At 33.6% G+C, this 16634-nt stretch overlaps 1 protein-coding gene across 1 annotated transcript; it reads left to right on the forward strand.

Annotated features, from left to right (window-relative positions):
- Positions 1 to 12552: 12552 nt before the first annotated feature.
- Positions 12553 to 13501, forward strand: LOC149376269 (DELTA-urthionin-Uf1a-like). Its single transcript, XM_089606508.1, has 3 exons — positions 12553 to 12896; positions 12993 to 13070; positions 13145 to 13501. Exons 1-3 carry the CDS (start codon positions 12671 to 12673, stop codon positions 13240 to 13242), a joined length of 402 nt encoding a protein of 133 aa, XP_089462634.1. The 5' UTR covers positions 12553 to 12670; the 3' UTR covers positions 13243 to 13501.
- Positions 13502 to 16634: the final 3133 nt, after the last annotated feature.

Here is a 16634-nt window from a genome sequence, read left to right on the forward strand (position 1 = left end):
CACCTAGAGCCAAAGAAATAATAATAAATTAAAAGTTATTTGTTATTTGCTTATATATTAAGGGTCAAGCGGCTAAATGGCCAAATAGAACTTAAGGATTTGCAAAATAGCCAAAGTTTATCAAGTACAAGCAAAATAGCCAAGCTGCGATTATTAATCCAGGCAGGATTAAATTTAATCCACACAAAATATCGGGATTAAATTTAATCCAGGCAGGATTAATTTAGTCCAGGGATGAGAGTGATGGCTATTTTGGTTAACCTAATGAAACTATGGCTATTTTGCAAAAGCCATAGTTTGAATTGGCTAGTTCATGCCATTTTTCCATATATTAAAGAGTAACATCAGGAGTACGTGTAATCTTGTTTCCTAACTATATATTATATATTTTAAAATTCTTTAAAGCGCACCCTATTTCTTTTCTTCCAGACTCTCTCACGATCTATCTCCCACCTATTCATCTCTATCCCACTTTGTCTTTCCCTCAAAACAATAACCACCCGTTTTCAAAACCTCTCCTATTTAGGAGTGTTAGGAGTGAACTTTTCTTCAATTAGAGAGGTAATTTCGTGGTCTTGGTGCTTTCATACTCTTCTTTGTTCTTATGATTTAATACTGTTTATGGAGAAGAAAAGAATAGGCTGAAGGTTTATGAAATAAGTTTCGAGCAGTGACAAAGTCAATTTTTGTTAAAATAGCTATGAATGTTTTTTAAGCTAATATTTTTACAGCGTCTACTTCCATATGTTTTTCAGTCGTGGTTTAAATTTTATAATTTTTAAAGCTATGAATATTATTTTGTGAGTTTTATCCAAACAGTGCATACACTGATTTTTCCGGTCCGCCAAATTTTGAAAAAAAACGTTCTTGGTTTAAATATCTCTAAATTTCTTTTTAATCTAAAACTTTAATATGAGATTCATTTATATGATATCATTTTGTGATCTAAGTTTTAGAATTTTTTTTGGATGCACAAAGAATATTTTCGGATTTATTTTCGAGCAGCGCGCAGACTCGTTTTAAATCAGTCCTCTAAAAAAAAGAGCGACTTTTTGTGTTTTAAGCCTCTAATATTTTATTTAATGTTCCAAACCAATTTCGACCACATCACTTCAGGAGAAAATGTTCAAAATATTTTTGACCTCTTATAGTAATTTTTCCAGTTTTGTTTTCAAAGTTTTATTTTTCCCGAGCCCAAGGGTATTTAAGTGATTTTTTCTTTCAGCCGCAATCAAGAAAATTTGCAGAATCCTAGTAGTGTATTAAATGTTATAATTAGCATAAAGTTAACTATCGATTCATTCGATTAGGTTCTGAGTTATTTAAAGCGTCTGTTTCCGTCAAGGATCTACGATCGTAACTTCCGATTTACGGGTGAGAATAATCTCACTGCAACACAGATTAGTTCAAAATAAAATACGATAAGTATATGATCTGAATGAGTTAATAATATTTTTTATATTGTTATTATGTGATTGTTGACATATGTGTGATATGATATGATTTGATAAATTATGAATGATATGTTATGGATGCAGAGTTTATGATATGATATGGTATAGTATGTAATTATGTAATGATATGATATGGTATGGTATGATAAATTATGAAGGATATGTTATGATATGTTGAGTTTATGATATGATATGGTATGGTATGCTATGTGATGATATGATATGGTATGATATGTTATGTGATGATATGTTATAAATTAGAATACTTATATCATGTTCTTTTTCTAGTCATGTTATCATGTTTATTGTATGTCATACGTCATTCGTGCATGTAACGAAAAAAAAAGTGAAAAGATAAAGATAAGCAAGGGAGTCGTACCGCCTCGAGCTATGGAGGTCTTAAGGAGAATTTCTCGAGCCGACTTATGGGCCCAAATGGGGAAATTTCTCGGGCCGAGGCCCTAATAAATTTATAAGATAGAGCGAAGTGTGGGACCTTGCAACCCCATATCTTCGTCTCTAAAGTGTGCACTGAAATAGGTACGACTACCCTAGGGGCACCCCGAATTAAAAGTTGATAGAATCAAGAAAAGAAAGATCAAGTCACCGTTTAGTTTTAAAATACTAATAACCGGTTCATGTATTGCATTACTCTTTTTTTTTGTGAACTTTATATTATTCTCGCTGAGCGTAAGCTCATCTCTTCGAAAAAAAAATATACGTCTGTGTTGTAGGTAAACAACTTGCAAGGAACTGAGCAGGGCGGACTAGCGGCGTCGATAGCGAGAGGGTTGGGTCATGGTTTCCATTCACGAAATAAGTCTTCCGCTACGAGTTTTTAAGAAATAATTTTTAAAGGTTTTTATTTTCATTTATTTCGAAGTTTCAAAGAGTTTAATATTTTTGGTTGAGATTTAGATTATGGATTATGTTTTAGTACGTTTGCTGTTATGTTTTGTTTCAAATTCGTATTTCAATTTTGGTTAAATACTTCTCATGAAATGTTCGATATGCAATTTTCATATTTTTTTAAAAATACTTTTGTTTCTTTTTAAGATCTTTAAAATTTTAGTTCTCCTTGATTCGATGTGTTTTAAAAAAAAATATTCCTCCAAGTTTTCTAAAGAATTTTCTAAAGTTTAAAAAGCAAGATAAGTAAGACTGTACGAAAAGTCGGGTCGTTACATAAGTTATGGTAATGAGTATATATGTATATACATATCGTGATAATTCATAAGTTGACCAATTTTTGATATCAAATTTATGAATGAATTAACTAACCAATCTTTTGAAAACTGATTTAAAAAAAAGAATAGGGCAAGTTTCATCCAATACATCATAGACTCTTTTCCCCTTAGTTTTTCTTTCTGAATTCCTCATCTCACACGTTCAGACTATCTTTCACTACTCTCTCTTTTTTTTTCCTCTCATCTCCATACGAAAAAAAAAAAAAAAAAAAATAGTAACCCTTAGCCACCAACATAGAATTCCACGTAGTTTCTATTGAGAGGCTCAAAGGTATACCAGCCCAATTTTAATCTCTCAAGGTATTCTTTTTGTTCATCTCTCTTTTGGTGTTCAGCCATTTGTTTTTTTTTCATATATAAGTTTTGTTTGTGGAAAAGATAGATTTAAGCATGTTCAATTCTATCAAGATTATAGGCAGTAAGAAAACGTTTTTGTATTAATTAGTCAAAAACATTATTTTAGTCTGATTTTTTTATACGGAAATAATCAAGATGTTTATAATATGTATATTAAATTTCATAATTTTTGGACAAACAGTTTTTTTTCTAAAATTCAATTATGATCAGCGCGCATAATTTTGTTTTCTGTTTCAAACAGCAAGGTTTTGATTCAAAATGAAATAGCTAAAAAAGGAATTTTTATTTGATATTTTTATACCTGAATAGTATAGATGTCTTCGGTATGTGTTTAAAATTTTATGATTTTTAGTTGAATGGTTTATTTTATAAAAAAACATTTACCATCGGTGCGCATATAGTTTCACATTGATTCAATCAGCAATGTCTTGTTTTTTTAAAAATACCTAGAAGATGTATTTTTGAATGAAATTTTTATACAAGATAATTTTATGTGTTTATATTATATGATAAATTTTTTATGAGTTTTTAATTAGTAGAACTATTTCTAAACCGAAATTTTGGACCAGTGCGCAGATAGGTTCCAGAAGTTTTTTTAAAGCGTCTTTTTACATTTTATACTTTTAATTTAGTTCTGCTGTTTGGGATCCGATTTTGGTAACACCACTGAAGATGAAAACGTTCAGTTTTTTATTCTCTAGCTTCTGTAATTTTTTCAGAATTTGTTTCCAGAAAATGTTTTTCCCCGATACTTTAGGATTAAGGGTATTTTGGTCTTTTCATGTCCAATTTTCAGTTCTGGAATTCTCTTTCCAGCAGCCTTGTATGTTTTTTTTAAGAGTACTAGAGATAGTTAGTGATAAGCTTTATTCATTTTTTTTCTTCCGTCTAGGTCCCGAGCCAAATACGTTTTCCGATCGTCCGATAGTTTAAAGTCGCACGTTCTCGAAACAAGGTGAGAATAATCTCACTACAATACGGATTAGTTTAAAATTAAGTTACGATGAGTGTGTGATCTGAATTGGTTTATATGTGTTATATGATTGATTGTGTGATATCTCTTATGTGCATGTATATGTTATTGAGTGAATTGTGATTATTATGTTATGACTCGTTATGATGAGTTTATGTATGAGTTTAGTACAATTTTGGCATAACATGTTCTATTTATTAGCATGTTTCATTTATGTTTATGTCATATGTCATCTTTGTATGTAACGCAAATAACCAAGTGATAAGATAAGTAAGAGAGTCGTACCGCCTCGAGCTACGGAGGTATTAAGAGAATTCTCTCGAGCCGACCTACGGGCTCATAAAGGGAGTTTTCTCATATGATATGTTATTAGATGGTGCGAACTATGGGAGGTCGCAGCCCCGTAGTTCGTTTCCAAAGTGTACACTGAAATTGGTACGACTACTCTAGGGGCACCCCGAATAAAATATGATAAGACTTATGATACGAAAGACCATGACACTATTAGAATTTAAAACACTAATAACCGGATCATGCATCGCATTACTCATCTTTTTGTGAGTCATAGTTATTCTCGCTGAGCGTTAGCTCATATTATGTGTATTCGTCCGTATTGTAGGTAAGCAACAAATGAACAAGTGAGGAGGTGGATCAGCGGCGTTCGATGGCTAAGGGGTTGGGTTGTGGTTCCGCTCACTTATTTAAAAGACTTCCGCTACGAAATTTTCTAAACACTCGGTTTGAGATTTTTATGCTTAAGATACTTTCCAAGTTTAATTATTTTTGCAAAACTGAAGTTGAATTTTTATGGTTTTATTTTCGTTGAATATTCCAACCATCTACTTTAGTTTGGAATTCCGAATTAAGTGTTTCTCATATTTTCAAATAATGTTTTTGTAAGATTTCAAATGTTGGTTATATTCAAAGTTTTTTTTATTTTAAAATCTAAACTTTATAAATTTATGAAACGATGTTTAAAAAAAAAAAATTATCCACTATTATTTTTAAAGTAAGAGAATTAAGATAAGTATGACGGTCTGAAAAGTCGGGTCGTCACAGGCTTGTGTTTTGAAATTCTACACAAGTGTCACCGAAGAAGATTGGATAGCATTTGTTGAGTATAGGCGAACCGAAATGTTCAAACAAACATCGGAACATGGGAAAGCAAATACCGGAAAAAGTGTGTACAAATCTCGAACGGGCCGAAATGGATATCGAAAGCTTGATCAAGAAAAGGTTAGATTCATTTTTTTTTTAGTTATTCCAAATTTTGCAATTGTTTTTTAATTTATTGTATAATTACTTCTTACTAGCACGACGAAACGGGGGAATGACCTACAAAAGAGGAACTTTGAATTGACTCGCGAATGAAAGACGTAGATTACTACAAGGATGAGAAAGAAAAACTAATGGCATAAAAAATCGCAAGTACTTTATATTTGTTATAGCAATTAATCTTGTAATTTTATTTGCAAATAAATTTGTGTGTAGAAAACATTATCACAACAAGCAACGCAAGAGACATGAGTGTCGGAATCGCGAAAGAGCATTTTGCAAAAAGTTTTGGGAACATCGCGAGTTCGCGGTCGATCCAAACACACTTCGCGTTTCAAGTACTTTGTTCCTCCAACGCCGAATGAAGAAGTAATTAAGATGCGTCGGGAAATGAGCGAGTTGAAATCTTTGGTGATGAAAGCCTTCGGTAGAAATGGTAGCATTAATGTCTGAGATGCTAATATCGAGTCGCCTAGTGTCGAGCGTGTGGAAGAGAATCTCAACGAGAAAGTTGTTGATGATGAAGAGATGACAAATGTTGAAGAACCAATGAATGAAGCGGTCTCTTTAGGTATGTTCATTCTTTTTTTTTTATCTAATTTATTAATAAACCTAAATGTTTTGGTATTAAGTTATTGATATTTATTCGTGATTTTCTTAGAACACGACGATGTTGGAGATCGTACGAAGATCAATCCTATCATTGTTGATGATCGTCCGAAGAACGATCGTATCGTTGTGGAAAAACCTAATAGTGTTCGTGCTAGTTGCTCATTGAATCCAACCATGCCGGTGACACCGAGTTCGGATGAAAGCATCGAGTGTCTTCTTTTCATTGATGATGTTGTGAAAGGAGGCACAATTCATGTTGTGAATGGGCGAGCGTCCATGAATGGGAGAATAGTTCACTTCTCACCTTTGGAGGAAGGAAATTTACGCGTGACCGTTTTGAGGGTTTTGATTAAAAAAAATTGTCAATTCCCACCGAAGAAGCTCAAATCATTGAAGATGCTATAGGGGGGTTTGTCTTGTGGCTGAAGAGATTAGTAGAAATGGACACGAGAATAGAGAGTCGCGGTCCGGTCGTCAAACAACACTCAAAGCTCGGTTTTGAGAGTGAACCTGGCATCGACGATGCTAAGAAGATTTCGTACAAGGTGTTTAATTCCAACTTTTGATTGCTCGCTCAACATGTCAACAAAGTAATGTTACCGGAATGGGATGTGATTATGGTCAATGTTAGTCCAAGTCTCGCCGCTATTCCGATTCCGGTGTCATTTGAAGATGTTTCTGATTTTTTGCAATACTTGGAAATTGGCGCGGGGAGCATAACGGTTTATATGGAGTAAGTGTTTTTTTTATATGTGTTTTTTAATATCAATATTCAATATTTAGTGTTTTGATCAACTAAATACTTGTTTGTCATAGTTATCTTCACTCGAGCCTAGAAAAGGCGAAGAAGACTCGAAACTATTGTTTTATAAATCCGAGTTTAAGTTCGTACATCGTAAACAATGACGAGGACGCTTATTTGTCAAAACGAGTCAATGACGTTGGAAACATGGTACGACAATGCAAATTTGGGGAACAAGTTTTGATGCCGTACAACAAAGATAATCATTGGATGCTCGTTGTCCTCGACCTTTGGAGAGATAACGCTATGTTCTTCGATCCGTTGAGAAATAAAATCCCAATCGATTTAACGTGCAAATCCGTTTAGTATTGATTTAGTTATGAATTTTTGAAGTTGTGTGTTTAAAGCTGTGAACTGTGAATTTCCAGAACAACGACCCGAAATTGCGGACAGTTTTTCATATAGCTATTGTGCTTGAAATTGATTGTATAATAGGTCGTTAGAAAGCTACGGATGTTAGTTCCGCTATGGTTTTTGAATCGTTGATTTTTTTGTGTAGCTAAAGTTATGATACGTTTTTCAGCTGCTACTCGGGTTTGACTGTCGTTATGGTTGATTTGACAAGTATAAACTCGTGTTGGTTTGAACGGGGTTTATGAACCGACATTGTTATGTGATAATGTAATTTTGAAGTCGGGTTGTTGAGTCGATATTTTTTATAGACGACGAATCGAAGGTTAACAAGATATTTCGGGCTTTTTCTTTCTCGGCCGTAAATTTTGTGACAAGTTATTAAATTTTTTTGACTTGTTATGTATGGTGGATGCGCCAATATACTCTTCAGATGCGAGAATTTGCGTTCGAATCCGAATTTCTCCAAAATTTTGACCACTCCCACTTTTTATTAAATCTGTATGCCAATAGACGCGACTTATCACGTCCATATTAAATAGTACTGTCTATATGTAATTTTCCAAAATCGAAGAGTGAAATTCGCCTCTTATTTTATTATCGAAAAAAATATATACGAGAATCAGACGCAACTAGTCGCTTCTGTAAAATTAAAACAAATAGACTCGTCTTCTTCCATTTTCTAGGTTTGAATATAGTTTATAAAATATAAAATCCCCCAAAAAAATTTACACCGCGCGAAACAGATTCCCATTTTCTCCGATTGACTTCTGCATCCCTTGATTCATCGAAACCAGTACCATAGTGCTCTGCTGCTCGTTGAGGTGAATCAATCTCTCATGCCCTATATTTAACTTTTTCTCTCTCACTCTCTCACTCTCGCGTGTGATTCCCATAAATCCTCAACCATTCTGCCACTCCCCGAAATTCTGGTTAGTTGCTCTCTCTCATTCTTTCTGTTTCAATCTTTCTCACTCCCTCACTCTCTTGTTCTCTCTATGTCTCTCTCTCTCTCTCTCTCTCTCTATCTATCTCTCTAAGCTTGGTTGATGTTAAACCTCCCTCTCCAGGTATTGTTGTCACTCCGCTCTCTCTCTCTCTCTCTCTCTCTCTCTCTCTCTCTCGGGTATGTGTTTTACTCTTCTTTTCCTCTTTGTTGAATTAGTTAACAAATTAGTTTTTAATTTTCACAAATTTTTAAAAATTACTTGTTTTAAATCAACTTTCACTGTTGTCGGGTCTTGCTTCCCACCGTCGTCTTCACCGGTGTGACCGCCACTCGTCTGTACCTCTCTCTCGGTCCCGCCCCTCTCAGTCCCTGGTGTGGAGATTTCTCTCTACACGCACATCGCAAGTGTACGATAGCACAAGAGTGTAGCATATACTTTTGTTTTTAGCTGCTTGTAAGTTTAAGTTGTTTTCGGTTTGTGTCGTAGAAGGCTGTCGATCCTAGATTGTATATCCTTTTACATGTTGTCACCAAAAGAAAGAGTAATGTGTCCCCTTTAATCTTCTTTCTCAATCGACTTTTTTTGTTTACCATTTATATTATACACATCGTACAAATGCTAGCATATAATGCAACAATTTTCTTTAAATATACGCAGCTCATGACCGCATGACAACTCAGATATTATCACATTTATTTTCTAAGTACGTACTTCTCCTAAAATGCTGAAATGCAATCTTCATATTTATTTTTATGTTTTTGTTTCTTTTTAAATTCTTAAAATTTTGGTTAGCCTTTATACGATGTGTCTTTTTTTTTAATTCCTCCAAGTTTTCTAAAGAATTTTCTAAAGTTTAAAAAGCAAGTACAGTAAGACAGTCCAAAAAAGTCGGGTAGTCATAGTGAAGAGGATGGCGAAGTGGGGATTAAGTTTGAGAATTGTAGCTCACGTGGCTTAGCCTCATCCCCGCTGTCCACTCGATCCCCCCTAACACACTCTCCGCCGACTTCACCTTTAAACTATTATTAATTCTTTATACCCATTTACACGTCTAATTAAACTAGCTCTAAGTCGATGTGGTTCATTTTATTGTGTAGCTTTTGGTTCTTAGGCAAACGTATTATGCTTTTATTGTCCCAGAATAGCTCAACCTACTTTTTTGCGATCCCGAGCTCATCGATCAACCCGTGGAGCTAAAGGGGAATCCTTTATTGGTGGCTGTATGTATTCGGCCTCTTTCGTAGCACAACCAGCGGTTGCAGTTGCACTTTTGAACTCAATAGATAACCAAACAAGGTGAACAAATGCCTTATCTACAATTGTCTCTTCTCTAAGTCATCGAAAAGTCCGCATCTACGAAGTCTCTAGAATTTCCCTCATCTTCATTCACTTACTCATAGAGTAGACCGCAAAATGCCTTTGATAATTCAAAAGACCCAATTCATTGTCTCTCATTGTTCTCGTATCTAGTTTGCCATAAATTGGCTCACACGGTTAGCCGCATAAGGATTCTCTCCATAGTTGCCCGAACTTCCTCAATCACTACTGACATTCTCTCGAAACGTTTGAAATAAGCTTTTAAAGGTATTTGAACCGTTTTTCCTTTTGACATCCCAATTTTAGCCACCACGTTCTGAAGATAATCACATTACAAATTAAAAGGAATAACACACTGTGTCTCCTGTCCTACGTGATTTCTATATGCCCAAAAGTTTCTTTACATGTCTCATGTCTTGCATTTCAAACTTAATTCTTAAAAGCCATTTCACGTTCTAGACTCTCTTCTTGTTCTTATATTCTATCAACACGTCATCAATGTATAATAACAAGATTATCCTACAACTGTTTAACCCAATTGACATACACCTAACTTTCAAAGTTGCTTAGCGAAAACCCATTCCCTGCCTTAAACTTATCAAATCTCAATTATCATATTGTATAAGAGATTGCTTCAATTTGTAGAGAGATTTTCTAAGAAGACAAATTTATTTTCATCTACAATCTTCAAACTCCAATAAGTACTTGTAGTTATGAAGTTTCAAAAAGTTTTTGTTATTCATTGAAAGTTATTTTTTGGATTAGGTTTTATTTTGCTGTTAAGCTTGGTTTTAAATTGGTACTTCATATTTTCAGTTTTGTCTAAGTACTTCTCCTAAAATGCTGAAATGCAATCTTCATATTTATTTTTATGTTTGTTTCTTTTTAAGTTCTTAAAATTTTTTGTTCACCTTTATACGATGTATTTAAAAAAAAAAAATTCCTTCAAAGTTTTTTAAAGAATTTTCTAAAGTTTTAAAAGCAAGTACAGTAAGACGGTGCGAAAGGTCGGGTCGTCACAATGAAGAGGATGGCGAAGTGGGGATTAAGCTTGAGAATTGTAGCTCACGTGGCTTAGCCTCATCCCCGCTGTCCACTCGATCCCCCCTAACACACTCTTCGCCGACTTCACCTTTAAACTGTTATTAATTCTTCATACCCATTTACACGTCTAATGAAACTAGCTCTAAGTCGATGTGGTTCATTTTATTGTGTAGCTTTTGGTTCTTAGGCAAGCGTATTATGCTTTTATTGTTCAAAAATAGCTCAACCTAATTTTTTGCAATCCTGGTGGCTATATGTATTCGGCCTCTTTCGTGGCCCAACCAGCGGTTGCAGTTGCACTTTTGAACTCAATAGACCAAACAAGGTGAACACATGCCTTATCTACATTTGTCTCTTCATCAAGTCATCGAAAAGTCTGCATCTACGAAGTCTCTAGAATTTGCCTCATCTTCATTCACTTACTCATAGAGTAGACCGCAAAATGCCTTTGATAATTCAAAAGATCCAATTCATTGTCTCTCATTGTTCTCGTATGTAGTTTGCCATAAACTGGCTCACACGGTTAGCCACATAAGGATTCGCTCCATAGTTGCCCGAACTTCCTCAACTACTGACATTCTCTCGAAACGTTTGAAATAAGATTTTAAAGGTATTTGAACCGGTTTTCCTTCTGACATCCCCCAATTTTAGCCACCACGTTCTGAAGATAATCACATTAAAAAAGGAATAACACTGTGTCTCCTGTCCTACTTTTATATGCCCAAAAGTTTCTTTACATGTCTCATGTCTTGCATTTCAAACTTAATTCTTAAAAGCCATTACACGTTCTGGACTCTCTTCTTGTTTTTATATTCTATCAACACGTCATCAATGTATAATAACAAGATTATCCTACAACTGTTTAACCCAATTGACATACACCTAATTTTCAAAGTTGCTTAGCGAAAACCCATTCCCTGCCTTAAACTTATCAAATCTCAATTATCATATTGTATAAGAGATTGCTTCAATTTGTAGAGAGATTTTCTAAGAAGACAAAATTTATTTTCATCTACAGTCTTGAAACTCCACCGGTGAGACATTAAGATTGTCTCCTCAAGATTTCAGACACTAATTGACATAATTAGAAGAATGAGAGGAGATATTTTATCTAAGTTCAAATATGTTATTCTCCTTTCTCTTTTCTATCTTAATAGGTTGTTAAATATGTTTTTCTGTCTTTCTTTTTTACAAACTCAATTTTTTGGTTTTCCATTATTCTCACCTTGTACACAAATAAAAAACAAAACAAGAATGTATTTGGTTTTATATTACACACATATAAGTGAAAAAGAAGTAAACATAAATGGATTTGGCTTTAATATATAGACATATGTATTTCAGTTGTATTTTCTAACTTCTGAGTAAAATTAGTAAAGATGGATCACCCTTTATATGTGTGTGTGTGTGTGTGTTTCATTTGTATGCTGGTTTCGAAAGAAAAATAGAAAAAAGTTTTTTAAAATAACTGACCACCGAAATGGAGGATAATGTTTTCATTATTTTACGCATGAGTTAGGTAAAGTTTGTGTTTGTGGTGGAAAGTTACTAAGAGTTAGATTAGATGTACGTGAATTTTTGGTGGTAAGTGAAGTTGGAATGATATAACTTCTAAGTAGTACTCAGATTTTAAATCATATTTTCTAACTTCTATGTACACTTAGTAATGTTGACTCACCCTTATATGTTTCCTTCATATGCTGGTTTCGCAACAACAAAAAACAATGTAAAAAATTTCAAACCAGCAAACTGGGGATAATGTTTTATTATTTTAATTTGTTTCTAACGTGGAAACAAAAGATTGTGGATTTGTAGTAATAGATTAGTAGTATCGTTTATCTAAATATTCGAGTCAATGGAGAGAATGCAAATTATTGAGATATATATTCATTATTATTTTTATTCATAATTTTATTAATAATAAAAATAAAACAAATTATTATTTTAACAAGGTTTATTATAGATACGATAGTGCCATCTATCTACCTGCTTTTGAAGTATTAACTAGTATAGCTGTATATGGATGTATCTGGACCATGTGTTAGGCATTTGTATTTTGAATCAACTAACAATGGACGACAACTTGATATTACGCACGAGTTAGGTGACGTGTGTGTTTGTGGTAGCCTATTACCGAGCTTGAGATAAGATATAAATCAAGTTTGTGGTGGCAAGTGAAGGTATGCGCACTATATAAGTTGGGTATCTGTAGACTAGTTTCATCAGCATTTCATCAATACAAATATACTTGAAGAAGAATATCTATAGTGAACTATTTAAGAGAAGATATGGAAGGAAAAAGTGTTGCCGTGACTCTACTCTTACTGAGCCTTATTGTGGGACAAATTCAAGTTGAGGCAAAGAGCTGCTGCCCAAATACCACTGCCAGAAATATCTATAACAGCTGTCGTTTTGCAGGAGGCTCCCGACCAACTTGTGCGTCACTGAGTGGATGCAAAATCGTTAACGGGAAATGCCCGCCTGGCTATGATAAAAGCACTCTCCAAAACACTGGTAAAATAAACTAACTTATCGTTTCTTCTATTGTGCTTCTTTAAATAGTAAATTTCTGCATGAGATTTCGTTTTGATGCAACTTTGACTCAATAAGGCGACGCTGTCAATGAATACTGCAAGTTGGGGTGCTCAGTCTCTGTGTGCGGTGCCATGACCACACTCGAAAACTCAGGTAAAGCACTCTCCAATAACCTCATAATTACTATTATTATTTATGTTCTTCTAATCTGTTGTTTGGCTGACTAGACGCAGACGAGGTTGTGAATGGAGCTGTTGAGAAGTGTAACAATGCATGCTCCGCTTTCTGCACCAAGAGCTTTACTGCTGCAGTTGAAACTGCCTAAACACTATATCCATGGAGACACGTACCATGTAACACTAGTGTCGTTTTCCTTGCTTTCAATAAATGTCATGTATGAATGACAAAAGTATATGCTACACTCTTGTGCTAGCTGCTTGTAATTTTAAGTTGTTTTCGGTTTGTGTCGTAGAAGGCTGTCGATCCTAGATTGTATATCCTTTTACATGTTGTCACCTAAAGAAAGAGTAATGTGTCTCCTTTAATCTTCTTTCTCAATCGACTTTTTTTGTTTACCATTTATATTATACACATCGTACAAATGCTAGCATATAATGCAACAATTTTCTTTAAATATACGCAGCTCATGACCGCATGACAACTCAGATATTATCACATTTTACATAGCTAGAAAATAATATTGGAACAAATGTGTGGGATGATATTAATAAAAGGTTCGCTAAAAAGATGGTCATACTTTCAACGAATTATAAAATTAACTAAAAACTTTAAAACTACAAGACTAGTCCAATCCAGACTAAACTGTGCTTCCAAATTTTGAAATCGGACCTGATCGTTTTTAGATCGGTCTATAAAATTGAACTAAACTGGTTAAGACAATAAAATTGTTTACCGACAAGCAGTTTACCAAATCCGTGGTCTAAGTTCATCATTATCAAATACATTACAAATACTTCATAGTTTTAGATCTAGACCCATTAAAGTGAAATACCATTGGAAAGCTTTGGGATTGAAGAAGAACAAGAAGAAGGAGTAAGTGATAGCCCTCCCCATCCTACTCATCAACCTCACTCTCTTTGTTATCTATTTTCATCTACTTTTTCCTTAATATCTGTGAAACCCCGATTTTTATTCTTTTAGCCATTTCCGAAATTAAATTTTGTTATGTGAGATTTTTTTTATATATAAATGTATATACATATTTATATATATACGTTATAAGTTATTTTTCAGTTAAGTAAAATACCTAGGGAAGACAGCTTCCTTTCTTAAGGAAAAATGTACAGTATATATTTTGGATTATGGAGGTATCATGTGCATGTGCGTGTATAGATATGAAGGATATATTAGTTGAGTAATTTTCTCTTTTAACGTTATATATATAACGGGTGCGTGTTTCTATTCTTTTTTTTTTGTTAGTCAAATATAGGCATATATAGATTTTACACGTAAAAATGTTACTTTATTATTATGTGATTTTGTATAGCTTTAAAACATATACAGGAAAATAAAGTGCAATTAATGGTTATATACGTGAATCACGTATATAACCATTAATTGCTCTAATACACAGCCAGCTATTCATACTATCACATACGTTACACTGTGTAATGTCTCTTGAGTAAGCCAACGGAAATATATGCCTGACACACTTTCGGTATGCCCCTGCCATCTTCCGCCAACTGTCGGAACATGTATTTCCGTCTCTCTCCCACACGGTACATGGCACTACCATTAGGTCCACACGTCATTCGGCATTCCTTCCTTCCGTTGTTCTACCATCCACCAAGCCAGCTTGATACGTGATAGGAAAGAAATAGTATATTTTTTTCTTTTCAAATATGTATTTGGGCGTGTGTACGCTAATGAAATCTTGCACTGTTGCACATATGTGTATATATATATATATATAGTTGACTTTTAAGATTAATGCTGTCAAGGTTGATAATAAGATCTAGCCTCCTTTTTGAACATGGGCTTTTGTTTTTATTAATTACCGTATACAAAATTGAAAAGAGAGATTTTTAAGTACATTAATTAGACATAATGTATATTGATATCATACCTATCCTTTTTGTCGTTCCTTTCATTTGTATAGCTCCAGCCTTTTCTTAAGCTATCAAAACATCCTTTTTCAAAACACTATCCCAGAGAAAAAAAAAAGAGTAAGGCCGAATACATCAAAGTTATTAGGTGGTTTCCTTTCCTCATTTTCGTTTTGTTCCTAGCAAATTGTTGGAATTTACTCTCTGACCAAATAAGAGGTATTTTTTTTTATATAACTTTTCTTTTCTTTTGCATGCGTTGGTTTTCTTTATGGGAGAAGGTTTTTTTTTATATAGAGTAATGATCCATATGTCGTTGTTGATATCTTAAAAAAAAAAAGAGAACAGAAGAAAACCTCAGTCTTTTATATAAACGTTCTTTATGGTTAATCTCCGTTAATACCTATTGTTTTGTATTACTTTTTGGACAGTATGGAAACGCTTTGATTTAAATATCTAAAGGTTTTATTTTAATTTGATATTTTCACTTACGAATATTCAAGATCTTTTCAGCATACTTTTGAAATTTCATAATTTTTGGACAAACCGTTTTGTTTCTAAAATTCAATTATGACCAGCGCGCATAATTTTGTTTTCTGTTTCAAACAGCAAGGTTTTGATTCAAAATGAAACAGCTACAAAACGAATTTTTATTTGATATTTTTATACCTGAATAGTATAGATGTCTTCGGTATGTGTTTAAAATATTATGATTTTTAGTCGAATAGTTTATTTTATAAAAAACATTTACCATCGGTGCGCATATAGTATTTTACATTGATTCAATCAGCAATGTCTTGTTTTTTTAAAAATACCTAGAAGATGTATTTTTGAATGAAATTTTTATACAAGATACTTTTATGTGTTTATATTATATGATAAATATTTTATGAGTTTTTAATTAGTAGAACTATTTCTAAACCGAAATTTTGGACCAGTGCGCAGATAGGTTCCAGAAATTTTTTTAAAGCGTCTTTTTACATTTTATGCTTTTAATTTAGTTCTGTTATTTGGGATCCGATTTTGGTAACACCACTGAAGATGAAAACGTTCAGTTTTTTATTCTCTAGCTTCTGTAATGTTTTCAGAATTTTTTTCCAGAAAACGTTTTTCCCCGATACTTTAGGATTAAGGGTATTTTGGTCTTTTCATGTCCAATTTTCAGTTCTGGAATTCTTTTTCCAGCAGCCTTGTATGTTTTTTTAAGAGTACCAGAGATAGTTAGTGATAAGCTTTATTTTTTTTTTCTCTTTCGTTTAGGTCCCGAGCCAAATACGTTTCCGATCGTTCGATAGTTTAAAGTCGCACGTTCCCGAAACAATGTGAGAATAATCTCACTACAATACGGATTAGCTTAAAATTAATTACGATGAGTGTGTGATCTGATTTGGTTAATATGTGTTATCTGATTGATTGTGTGATATTTCTTATGTGCGTGTATATGTTATTGAGTGATATGTGATTATTATGTCATGTTTGGTTATGATGAGTTTATGTATGAGTTTAGTACAACTTTGGCATAACATGTTCTAATTATTAGCATGTTTTATTTATGTTTATGTCATATGTCATCTTTGTATGTAACGCAAATAATCAAGTGATAAGATAAGTAAGAGAGTCGTACCGCCTCGAGCTACGGAGGTATTAAGAG

Source organism: Urtica dioica, unplaced genomic scaffold, assembly GCF_054948205.1.
Source record: "Urtica dioica subsp. dioica isolate 48M unplaced genomic scaffold, U.dioica_male_clone48M_v1_H2 Urtica_dioica_male_H2_contig_21, whole genome shotgun sequence".
Classification (NCBI taxonomy): domain Eukaryota; kingdom Viridiplantae; phylum Streptophyta; class Magnoliopsida; order Rosales; family Urticaceae; genus Urtica; species Urtica dioica.